The 12,435-nt window shown below is 41.9% G+C and overlaps 1 protein-coding gene across 9 annotated transcripts in view; it reads left to right on the top strand.

Annotated features, from left to right (window-relative positions):
- Positions 1-12,435, top strand: part of NFYC (nuclear transcription factor Y subunit gamma) — a 67,219-nt gene that overhangs the window by 37,723 nt on the left and 17,061 nt on the right. For all 9 annotated transcript variants that reach the window (XM_029946044.1, XM_029946042.1, XM_029946039.1 and 6 more), the window contains 3 exons: positions 77-189; positions 7,492-7,563; positions 9,438-9,551. In XM_029946044.1, the coding sequence (XP_029801904.1) occupies positions 77-189; positions 7,492-7,563; positions 9,438-9,551 (299 nt within the window). The remainder of the gene's footprint in view (positions 1-76; positions 190-7,491; positions 7,564-9,437; positions 9,552-12,435) is intronic.

Genomic DNA, 12,435 nt, shown 5'->3' with positions numbered 1-12,435 from the left:
GAAAGATATAAATAACCTGGATAGAAAGTCTGTCTTTATTACTTCTAATGTATCTTATGTATGTGTTTATTTTCAGTTGTCAGAATGTCCACAGAAGGAGGATTTGGTGGTACTAGCAGTAGTGATGCCCAGCAGAGCTTACAGTCCTTCTGGCCTCGTGTCATGGAAGAAATCCGGAATTTAACAGTGGTAAGTAAGAATGAGAAACTTGTAGAGTGTAAAAAGCTATGAGATGAATAACCAGTACTTAGAGTAAGATATTTTTAATTTCAAGTACATTTACAAAGGCATAGTTCATTCCTGGCCTTTGGGTAGGAACATGAAGATATAATATACCTTAGGTGAGGTGACTACAAGGATTTTTTTTAATCTTAGTGGCTTTCCTTAGCCACGTGGGTGTCTAGTGGATGCTTTGACACAGATATAGCTTAATGTGAGGCATATCGTGTAGAGAATGTGGAAAAACAGAGCTCTCACCTTACTTCAGTAGCTGTAGCTCATTTCTTAGTCCTGATTCAGTGGTCCTGCCAAAGTTTTAGAATCATAAATGCTATTGGGCAATGTATTCAACAACAAATCAACTGTAAGCAGGCACTCTTTCTGGGTGTTAAAAGATACACTTTAGATCAGGGTTTCTCCACAGCAGCTTTATTGGCATTTAGGCTGGATCATTCTCTGCTTTGGGGGGAGTGGGGGGCGCTGTCCTGTGTATCGTAGGATATTTAGTAACATCTCTAGCCTCTACTCATTAGATGCCAGTAGCAATCCTCCTCCAGTTGTGACAACCAAAAACATCCCCATACATTGGCAGATGTCTCCTGGGGGCTAAAATCATCCCATTGAGAACCATTGACTTAGAAGAATCAAATCTAACCCTGGCCCTTGAGGGGCTTACAATCTAGTAATTACAACCAGAGTCATTTATTCAGTGAATATTTATTGAATACTTAGCCAGACACAGTGATGAGTCTAAAGCAGTAAAAGTTAGATTGCTGCAGTATTACAGAGGACATAGTGCTTATTCCTGTGTGATTGAGTTAGGGAGTCTTTAAGTAACAGGGGCATTTTTTTGAATCTTGAAATATGAGAACCATTCACCAGATGGAAAGGCTGGGTGAGAGTATCTTAGGCAGAGAGAATGGCATCCGTAAAGGCCTGGAGGCCCCTAGGGGAGGGCCTTATGTTTCAAGGAACAGCAAGAAGTTCAGAGTGGTGGGGGGTTACTCTGTGAGTAGCAGGGGTGAGGGGAGGAGTAAAGTGGTATGACAGCGGTAGAAGGAGGTGAGACTCGTTAGAATTAGGATATTTTAAGAGTGTAGTGTTATTTCCTTAGTGAAGACTGTTCCATTTGGTGTCATTTTAGCAAATAGTGAAGGATCTCTCCGTTTTAGATGTGTCATTCCTGCCCGGAAGGCATTAAGCATCCTAGCAGAACAGGTACTGGACTCCTTCCTAATGTAGAACTAATGTTACACTTTCTTAGACTAGTGGCCTTGAAACCTCAGACGTACGAGGTCGGTTTATTTGCTTACTGAACAAGTACTTACTACACACCTGCGTAGCTGTGCTACGTAATGTGGACCCAGGAGTGGGCCAGATAAGGTCGTGGCACTCACAGCACATACGTTCTCGTGGGAGAGATAGACTATAAACAAATAATGAATGAATAAAATAACTTCTCATTATGGTAAAGGCTCCACTGATTTCAGGGATAAAATAAAAAACAGATTCATATTCTGACGTACCTGTGGGTCATGTTTATTTTATGGGGTATTTCAGACAGCTGATTTGGCTTGGCTTTTCTCAGAGTGGCTTGCATTCACAGATGAATTTCCTCTGACAAGTCATTGTTTCTCTAGTGTGCAGGAGGTAGTTATCTATAGTGTCTCAGATACAAGAGAGAAGGAAAAGAAATGATAAAGGAAAACATGGGATATTTTGTTTATTTTAAGTGGGTAATCTCACAGTCAAACTTAGCGAGTTTTGGTACAGGAGTCAGCCTGGCGTAGAGTTAGTGCCCTCCTGGGCCGTGGTGGGATTAGGCCGGTGCTGCAAGTCTACACTCCAGCGTGAGCATGGTAGCAAAAGTCAGGATCAGGCAAGTGGCCAGATAGACTCTGAGGTCCAGGCTCAGCACTTCACTTTTCTGTGTTGTGAGTTTTGATTTTTTTTTTTTAATTGTGGTAAGGAACGTATAACAAAATTTATCATCGTAACAGTTTTAAAAATGTATAGTTTAGTAGTGTTAAGTATATTCACGTTCTTGTGAAATAGATCTCCAGGACTTTTTCATCTTGCAGAACTGAAACTCTATACCCCTGAAGCAACAACTATCCTTTCTCCCTCTCCCCAGCCCCTGGTAAATATCATCCACTTTCTGTTGCTGAATTTGACCACTGTGAGTACCTCACATAAGTGGAGTCATACAGTATTTGTCTTTTTTGTGATTAGCTTATTTCACTTAATGTAATGTCGCTTATGACAGGATTTCTTCCCCTTTTAAGGCTGAATAGTATTCCGTATATCTGTGTGTACCTTCTGTTCATCCATCGTCAGTGGGTATTTGGGCTGCTTCCTCCTCTTGGTTGTAGTGAATAATGCCACAGTGAATGTTGTATTCACATATCTCTTTGAGACTCTGGGCTTTGGTTTTTATTCTACTTGGTTTAATTTGCAAGTTTGATTGCCAAAAAAGCAGATGGTGGTGTTGACCAACGTTCAGTATATAGACAAGTTAGTCCGCCAGAGGTCCAAAGCGGGTTACTTTGAGGGATTTGATTTTAGTTCACATTTTATGAATGAAGAGAAAGACCAGCAAGGTGGACATTTGTCTTTAATAATTCTTCTATAGATGGCTACAGCTTTCTTCCCGTTGAAAAAGACTCCTAGACTGCTACCATGGGACCTCTTAGATTAGATGCTTAGAACAGCGGTTAGCATTTAATAAGTGCACAATAAATATTTGAATGAATCAGTCTCCTCTACTCGACTTGAGTGTGAAGCAGCATCAGTGGCAGCTTCAAGCGGGGATGTGGTCTAATAAAGTTGGGGCGCTCTTTCCTTTGGTAAGACCCTCTTTCTCCTCTGCCTGCAGCACATAGAGGCATCTTCCTCCTGATTGCACCTCTGCCTGTGTAAATACTTTAGTGTTTAGTCTGTGCCTTTCCAGAACTCAACAGCACTTATAACCAGACTTCTTCAGATACGTCAGAGCCTCTTAGGTTGACATCTCAAAATGTCAAACAGATTTTTAAAAAATCCATATGTTCAAACTGTCCAAACATAAATAAAACTTTTGAGAGTATTCATAAGGTGTTGTAGTCTCTCTGAGACTGGGACAAAGACCGTTCTAAAAACAAATTGAACTTTGCTAGATGATCTGTTTCATGACGGATTGGGAACACAGGCCCCAATCATTTTGGTCTCAGTTTTACAAAAGCAATTTATCTTTCATCTCAGCTTGGCCATTATGTTCTTTTCGTTCTTAAAAGGCTCTGTAATTGTCCATAAATCCAGGTGATGCTCAGTTGGGATTGAAGTTGGTTCAAAATCATACCAAAATGATTGTACACTAGGATGATTGTGCAAAGTACTGTTCAACAGAGCTCTGGGAGCAATAATTAACAGACTTTTTGGCATTGAATTTTATCCCTCTAGACCTCTTTGAAAGTGGGGAAGAAAAAGCTAACTTTGGATTTTTGGGGGCAGGTGGGGAGGCGCAACAATGCTGAATCTTGAAAAATCTCCTGCTCTTATTCCCTCCATCCCAGTCAGCCTTTAGTTAGCTGTAATTTGATGCTTAGGCCACTTTCTTTTAATTGCCAGTTGCATCTTATTTTTTGGTGCCTTCACATTGACAGTGATATTTCTAACATTACAATCAAACCAGATAATGTTATCATTTAAATGAGAACTTGGAGGTGAAGGTTGGTGGTGGACTGTTATAAAACAGGTCTTGTGCTGTTGGAGCCCTTCCTGTAGAGCAGTGCCTCTTTAAAGTCTATTGTCTGTATGAACTACATGAGGATCTAGTTAAAATACATATTTTGAGGGGCTCCTGGGTGACTCAGTCAGTTGAGTATCCAACTTCGGTTCAGGGTCATCTCTCAGTTCATGGGTTCAAGCGCCATATTGGGCTCTGTGCTGTCAGTGCAGAGCCCACTTCAGATCTTCTGTTTCCCCCCCCCCCGCCTCCATCACTTGCTCTCTCTCTCTCTCAAAAATAAAAAAATAGATATGTAGATATAGATTTCGATTCAGTACATTTGGAGTGGAACCTGAGTTCTGCATTTTTTTGAGTTTCCAAGTGATGCCATTCCTTGGTCTAAGGACCTCACTTTGAGTAGCAAGGATTTAAAGCAGTGGTCCTTAACCCTCACATTGGGTCATAGTCATGAGGGGAGTTTGGGAAACACTGATGCCCCCTAGAGTCCTTGTTCAGTTAGTCTCGGGTAGAGCCTAGGCCTCTTCATTTTCAGAAGCTCCCAGGTATTTCTAACATGCAGTGAAGGCCGAGAACCAGTGCTTTGGAGAGGATTAGAATCTGGACTTTGCTGGAGTGCCTGACTGGGTAGGCCTGGAAAAGATTTCTCGTCATTATTTGAAATTCCGGATATTCTTTAGTGCAGCCTGAGACCCATTGACTTTTCTTTGGCTCCAGATTCTCATTGAGTGAATTCAGACTTCTTGAAACTCGGTGAATTCAGACTTCTTGAAATTCGGCGGTTTAAGATGGCAGTGTTATTAATGTAGTTCTTTGGTTGTGGTCAGGATCATGAGAATTTTCTGAGAGTGAATCTGTTCTTCCCCCTTGCTGATATCACTCCCAAGGGTACAAAAGGAAAGTCGGTGTGTGTCAGTTGTTCTTCCACTTGGATCAGCATCAGGAGAAGTTAAATGTTACTCACATCAGTTGCAAGGTTGCCAGTGACCAGGGGAGCATGGAATTGAAAGGCAGTTTAGTGGACCTTAGCCTATTGGTGAAGGGGCTCCCCTCGCCAGTAAGCTTGTTGTAAACGCTTACACGTGACTGGAAAGCTAGCCTGAGATTATAGAAGACTGGGCTGTTGTCAGCAGTAATGAACTGCACACGCACATATAAAGATTCACTTTTCACACACTGCCCCTTGAGATCTCAAGGTCTGGGAATATGATAAAGTTTCCCAAAAGGAAAGACTTTTTGGAGGGTTGAGCAGAGTTTTTTGTAAATTTCTGCCTCATTTTATACCTCTCCAAGGTGGGACCCTTTTTTGTTGCTTTTGATTGAAGAATAGTCTCAGAAATTCTAGAAGTAATACTCTTCTCTTTTAAGTTGGGGAAGGAGGTCTTTTTATCAACTTTGGGCTTTGGTTAAGAAATTTGAGAACAGTCGTGTGGAAATACATTAAATAGCCACGCCCAACGAGAACACCCTTGCAAGAGAGTGAAATCTCGTGGTCATAATCTTGTGCTGTCTGTACCACCCTGGGAGGCCTTCCAGAGGGATTATCCCCAGCATTCTCTTTGGCATTTCTGCTTAGCAGCATCATTTTGTGTGATATGCCACATAAGAAGGAACACTGGTGATTGATTTCTGTGGTTAAACGTTTTTTAAAATCCCTTTAGGGTCTGGCCCCACTCCAGCATTCCCTTTCCTGCTGCTCCCCTCTGTACCAAGATCATACATCTAAAGCTTAAATAGGCCATGTTTTTTGTGTCACCGTACTTTTGCTTCTGACCGAATAACGTTCTCATACTTTTTCAACAAGCACATTCTGTAACATCCTTTAGACATAGTTCAGATGTTGGCCCTTCTGTGGAGCATTTGCCAGCTCCTCTTGTTCGTTCCAGCCCCTCCCCTTGCCCCACCAGCTGCCTGTTTCCTTTCTTGTCGCTGTGGGATTTTACACCCCCGTCCTAGTATAGCATAGGGGGTTATAATGTTTTCATGTGACAGTCTCTAACAATTAAACTATAAATCTGTTCAAAGGTAAAAATAGACTTGCATCTTTTACATAGTAGCAGGTATCATACATTCACTATTAGTTGAGTTGCTTGAATGAGTGAGTGAAAGAGGAGAAAAAATAAGAATAGAAGGAATGTATCCTCCTATCTTATTCTGGTGAAATTTCAATAATCTGGACTTGTAAAGCTTTGCCACTCCAGGGTTAGTTTTAGTAGAAGCCTCATGGAAAATGTCTTAAGTTGGAAAAGGTAAACAATTTGTGTTGGAGGTTTGTAGAGGTGGTGAGTGGTCCCAAGCAGCTTGTTGGGTTTATGAAGAGAAATCCAGTGTCTCTCTGTGCGTTTTATCCTACTAAAACTCTTCCTTCTGTAGCCATAAAAATGGATTCTGGGAAGGCTGGTGATGTTTTTCTAAAATGCCCCACTGCCTTCTTTGACTTGTTGTTGAGAGTTTCTTTGGGTCTTGGAATAGAAAGTTCACTTATGCACATTCATGATACCAAATCTAGAATAATAGCTGCCCCTTCCATAATGTGATGATGCAAATTCCCAGGTGAGCGCATTGGGTTTGGTGAGTCACATTTCAGACCACTTATAGAATCAGTCACTTGACACCTGGGCCCAGTAGGGGTTTCGCTGATTTTAGCCAAGCTCTGCCTTTGCACCTTTCTCTTCACTGCAGCTCTGAAACCCAGAATTGATTTTTAGTTCTAGAATTGCATCCATAACTGGGCCTGTGTTTAAGTACCCGTAGTATCAAAAAAAAGGGCTTAAATCGCAAATAATTGAGTAGTGCTGATCAGAAAGCCCTTTCCCAAATCCTAGCCACAGTAAAGTCACATGGTTTGCTCCCAGCCCCAGGGTAGTTCCTAAAAGGCAGCTGATAAATTCACCCATTTTTCTCCATAATCTTCCACTCCCACCCCAGGCCCCAACCCCAACCCCGCCCCCACCCCCAAGCAAACTTTGGAGACCAGGCCTTTGCTGTTATGATGGGAAAGGCCCTCCTCCCTGATTTCTGGTGTCTGGTTAGTGCAGCGGTCAGAATAGCCCGTATTAGCCAGCACTGGCTGGAAGACAGCTGTGGGTCACTGTGGTCAGGTGCTGCTGGCACCTTGCCCTTGTAGTCCCAGAATAGAAGAAAGAACTGGCAACTCAAAGGAATGCCCCTGAGGCAAAAGTCTTATTTTAATCTGCATATTGCAGACTGGTATGCTTTGTGGGGCTGGGGGAGGGGGAGTGCGGTGGTGGGCACTCATAATGCACCTCTGTATTGTGCTAACGCGGAATCTGATACTGCTTGGGGCTCCTCTTCAGGAGGGCACGGTTAGATGGCCTCCTGAGTTTATCTTGAAACCTTTATTTGAAGCTCTGCATGGGTTAAGAAGAATTTTGCTCTGAAACTTGTATCCTCTTCATTTAATCTGTAGCTCCTCTCCTGTCATAATTTTTGAAAGGAGGGACAAAACCAGTCACAGTGTTTCGTGATGCCTGTCATGCCCTTTTGATTGTCCTCAGCATTTATGTGCCTCTTGTTACTCCTTTCAGAAAGATTTCCGAGTACAGGAACTCCCACTGGCTCGTATTAAGAAGATTATGAAACTGGATGAAGATGTGAAGGTGAATTCATATTCGTTTTTATTATTCATAGTGAAGTTATAATGGTGGATAGGTTGTCACTCATTTTTGTAGCGCTCAAAGTTTAATTGAACAAAATGAAAATTTCATTATTGTCTCTCGCTTCATTTGGTTCCTGTCTAAAATTGTTAAGTGAGCTGAAATTGAACAGTTTTAATTATTATATCATGCGCCTCTGGAAATTAAGGATATCTTATTTTCCAGATGTTGATAATATGCTGTTTTCTTTTTTAATGTTTTTCTCTAACTTCTTTTTTTTGAGAGAGAGAGAGAGAGAGCGAGTGAGCAAACGGGAGGGGCAGAGAAAGAGGAAGACACAGAATGCGAAGCAGGCTTCATGCTGTCAGTACAGAGCCTGACGTGGGCTCAATCCCACAAACCATGAGATCATGACCTGAGCCGAAGTCAGTGGGTTAACCAGCTGAGCCTCCCAGGCCCCCACTGTATAGGGTAAACACAGATGGTCACATCAGCAGGGCAGTGCCATATTCTCAATTAGCATTTTATTGCAATCTCTAGTTTGTCAATATGAGCTCTAAGAAACGCTTGATTAAGATACTTTCAGTCTGTGAGTTGTTTTACAGTGCTGACAGCCTGTGAGGCTTCCTTGCAGGTTGCTATTTCTGTATTCCTAGGAGCCCAGCTCCTATTCCAACTCTCAGAAAGACAGCAACACTCTCAGCCCCCCCCTCCCTTTTTTTAGTTTATTTATTGTGAGAGAGAGCATGCACACATACATGTGAATGGGTGGGTGCAGATAAAGAGGGAAACACAGAATCCCAAGCAGGCTCGTGCTATCGGTGCAGAGCCTGACATGGGGCTCAATCCCACGAACCATGAGATCATGACCTGAGCCCAAACCAAGAGTTGGACACCTAACTGAGCCACCCATGGGCCCCTTCACTCTTCTTATCACTCAAAACTAATAATCCTTTGTATTTGTATAGAAGACTAACAGTCCATAGCAGTTTTCCCTTTTATTAGCTCTCACTTCTCCTTCCTTAACTCCAGAGCTCTTTCTATTGCTCTGTCCTGCACAGGCCACCCCACCAAGTGTTCAGAGCCTTGTTTGACCAAGAGCTTGAACTTTGAAATCAGATAAGTGAGCACTTACTAAGTGCCAGGCCCTGTGCTGGGTGCTTTTATCTATATAACCTCGTTTGATTCACACAGCAACGCTGGAAAGTTGTCTTTTTCAATATATGAAAAATAAAATGCAGGATGGAAAGCCTGAAACTTTACCTAAATCCATTGGCTCTCAAACTCATTATCTTTCCCCACGTTGTCCTTGCATTAGAACCTAAACCCTGCCACTTACTGGCTCTTTGGCCGTGGGCAGATCACTTTACCTCTCCTAAACCCTAGTTTCTTCGGGCTGCCTGGGTGGCTCAGTCGGTTAAGCGTTGGGCTTCCGGCTTCGGCTCAGGTCATGATCTCATGGTTTGTGGGTTCGAGCCCCGCGTCAGGCTCTGTGCTGACAGCCAGCTCAAAACCTGGAGCCTGCTTCGGATTCTGTGTCTCTCTCTCTCTCTTTGACCCTCCCCTACTTGTGCTGTCTCTCTTTGTCTCTCAAAAATAAATAAAAAACATAAAAAAAAAATCTAGTTTCTTTGAATGTCTATTATGAGAATAAGAAAATACATGGTAGTTGCTAGAAAAGTATTCTTTTTCCCCTCTTGCTTTCTTCTTTGCCCGATTTTTATGGATTTATTTTACCTTGGAATCTCTTGGGGCTACCACCTTCTCATTTTCCAACCTTTGCCCCAATGTCTGTGGCGGGTTGTGAGGCAAGGGACAAGTGGGCTGGTTTGAATGACATGCTGGTGATTGACAGGGAGGGCCTACATCTGTTGCAGATGATCAGTGCAGAAGCCCCTGTGCTCTTTGCCAAGGCAGCCCAGATTTTTATCACGGAGTTGACTCTTCGAGCCTGGATCCACACGGAGGATAACAAGCGCCGGACTCTACAGGTAATATTATAGACGTACATGGGGAAGCTGGACGAGCAGCTGCCTTGGCCTTTGTCTGCTTCTCTTGCACGGTTTTGGGCCGAAAATGGTTCTTAGGTTTCTGTCAAGCCGATGTGTGTAATTGGCATCTTCCTCCCATTGTTGGGAGGCAGGCATACCCTATAGCCGTGATAGTATTTCCCCACCAAGAATCTTAATTGCCAGTTCTCATGCTTTTCACAGCTCAGTGACTAAACTCTTCACTTGGTGAGCCCTGACTATAAACAGAGGCTAAAATAATACATCTATTTCCAGATGTAAACAACTTCTGGTTGGAAGCCTTGTGAGAGACTCCAGGAGAGGGCAGACCCAGGAAGAATCCATCTTGCTTACCTCTTTTGCCTTTTTGTTCCTAGTCTGCCTTCCTGGAAAACCTTTCCTTTCTTTTTCATTTTACTTTAAATTTAAAAATCAGCATTCACATTGTTTGAAGACCCTTGGTCATTGGCTCTAGAGGTCTTCCTCTTAACAGCCAGGCTCTAGTTCTTGGAGCAGAGGTTTCCCAGACGTAAGAGAAAGGGTATGACAGATAGAAGACACTGGCAGTATCTCAGCAATAAAGCCAAGACAGTAAATTGTTTTCTCCTTTGTTTCCCTTTACCTTCAAGTTGAAGATGCATGCTTATTTATTCTGCAGATTATTTATTGAACACCCACAGTGTGCCAAGCACTGTTCTAGACTCTGGGGATTAACATACAAAACAGAAAGAACCCCCCCACCCTTGGGATGCCTACATTCTGGTGCAGCTGGACATTGAGAACTTACTTTATGCTGCTGTGAAGGAAGCCTGTGGTGCTAGAGAGATCTCGTTAAAGCTATCTGCAAGATTAGTTCAGATTAACAAATGAGCAAAACACTTGGACAGTGTTTCAAAGAAGATATCCAAATGACTAATAAGCATATGAAAAGGTGTGCAACATTATTGTCACCTGGGAAATCTAACTTAAAACAACAAGACCCTGGTTTACACCCACTAGAACGGCTAAAACCAAAAGGACTGACAATACCAAGCGGTGAGGGAGTGGAGTGAGTGAAACTCACAGAGTACTTACTCACTGCTGGTCAGAATGTAAAGTGGTACAGTTGCTTCGGAAAACTCTTCGGCACTTTCCAGTAAACTTAAACATACCCCCACTGTGTGACACAGCCATTTCACTCTTGCATATACATCCTGAAGTGTGGGCGTTATTGTGTAAGAATGTTCATAACCTTACTTATAATGGCCAAAAACTGGAGACAAGTACCCATCAAGATGGGGATATAGAAACAAGGTAGTCATAAAGTGGATTACTACTCAACAGTAACAGAAAACTTTTGTTCTATGCAACGTGGGTAAATCTGAAAAAATTATGTTAAGCAAAGGAAGCCAGAGGGAAAAAATTATATATAATATATGATACTGTCTATGGTGATAGAAACTACAGTAATGCTTGCCTCAGATTCAGGGGGAGGGCAATTGATTGGAAAGGGACAGAAGGACACTTTTTATAATCTTATCTGGGTGAAAGCTACCTGGGTGTGTATATTTATTAAAATTCATCATGCTGTGTCTTTAAGAATATGAGTATTCAGTAAAATACTAGTAGCATTAACAAAGGCAAAATAAAATGTTAAAAAGACCAACTTAAGTATATTTGTATTTCCAAAGTACTGTAGTTTACTTTGGTGTATGTTTGGAGGTAATTATTATTTTGTTCCCCACCCCCACTGCTCCCTCAATTCCGTTCATAGATGAGCTGTTAGATAGCTTTGAGTAGGTGACATCATCAGGAATGTGATACTATATCGTACCCATCTTAAATGAGACCTGGCAGCCTTAAAATGCGCCCCGCTTTGGTCGCAGGGTTATTGTCAAGCTGGTGGTTGGCAAGAAGGGTGGCTTGGAGTTTTGCATTTCAGTGGCTTGGGGCCATCACAGAGACAAGGGAAGGAAAAAACAGAAAATTTCCATCCCCTTTTATTTTGTCTGGTGAGTCACCTCTCTTAAGATGTGATGTATAGAGATTGCTAGGGATTTCTGTTACCATGTTGACCTATCCCCCCAACATTTTATTTTGAAAACATTCAAACATAAGTAAAGTTTGCAGTATACTTACCCCTTAGATCCCACCGTTAAGTTTACTTGCTTTCCCCGTATCTGTCTGTCCCTCTGTCCATCGAGTCATCTATTTTTAAATGCATTTCAAAGTTTACTTTCCCCTCAGGACTTCAACATGCATATCATTCACTGGAGTTCACTACTTTTTCCTGTTTGTTTGTTTTTTGCTTTAAAATTTTGATACAATGAAGTACACAAATCTTAAGGATCATAATGTGTTAGCTTTTGATTAAAATTTTTTTAATTATTTAAAGAAAGGGAGCATCACTCATAGAATTCCATTGGAACAGGCCTTGGTTTTGGTATCGTTAATTCTAGTAATGTCAGACTTCCCTTATTCATATCACATTAAACAAGACTTAAGCCATGGATTTAACATTGTGACTTTGAATTCCAAAATAAAAATCATAGCCTTGTGGGAACTAATATTATATAGATCCAGTGACTAGAAAATAATTGTAAAAAGTTACTGGGATTTCAGTAGAGATTCAGAAAGGTTTTAAGACTGAATAGTAGTCTAACCTTGAAACTTGCCAGTTGAGATTGCTAGATTTGTACAAATTCAGCCGGAGGATGATGATTAACAGTTGTGGGCCAGGACCCGGCAGAGGTGACAGTTGTAGGGGGAGGCTCAATTACCTATCTTGTGGAGCATGAGCTACATGTCAGGATCCTTTGTCAGAGTCTGTCTGTGAAGTCTGGTTGAAGTTCATGAGTTTGCCTGTGCTTATTTTAGCAATAGCCTT

This window comes from Suricata suricatta, chromosome 8, assembly GCF_006229205.1.
Source record: "Suricata suricatta isolate VVHF042 chromosome 8, meerkat_22Aug2017_6uvM2_HiC, whole genome shotgun sequence".
In the NCBI taxonomy this organism is placed as follows: Eukaryota; Metazoa; Chordata; class Mammalia; order Carnivora; family Herpestidae; genus Suricata; species Suricata suricatta.
This window is presented reverse-complemented; position numbering and strand designations above follow the sequence as displayed.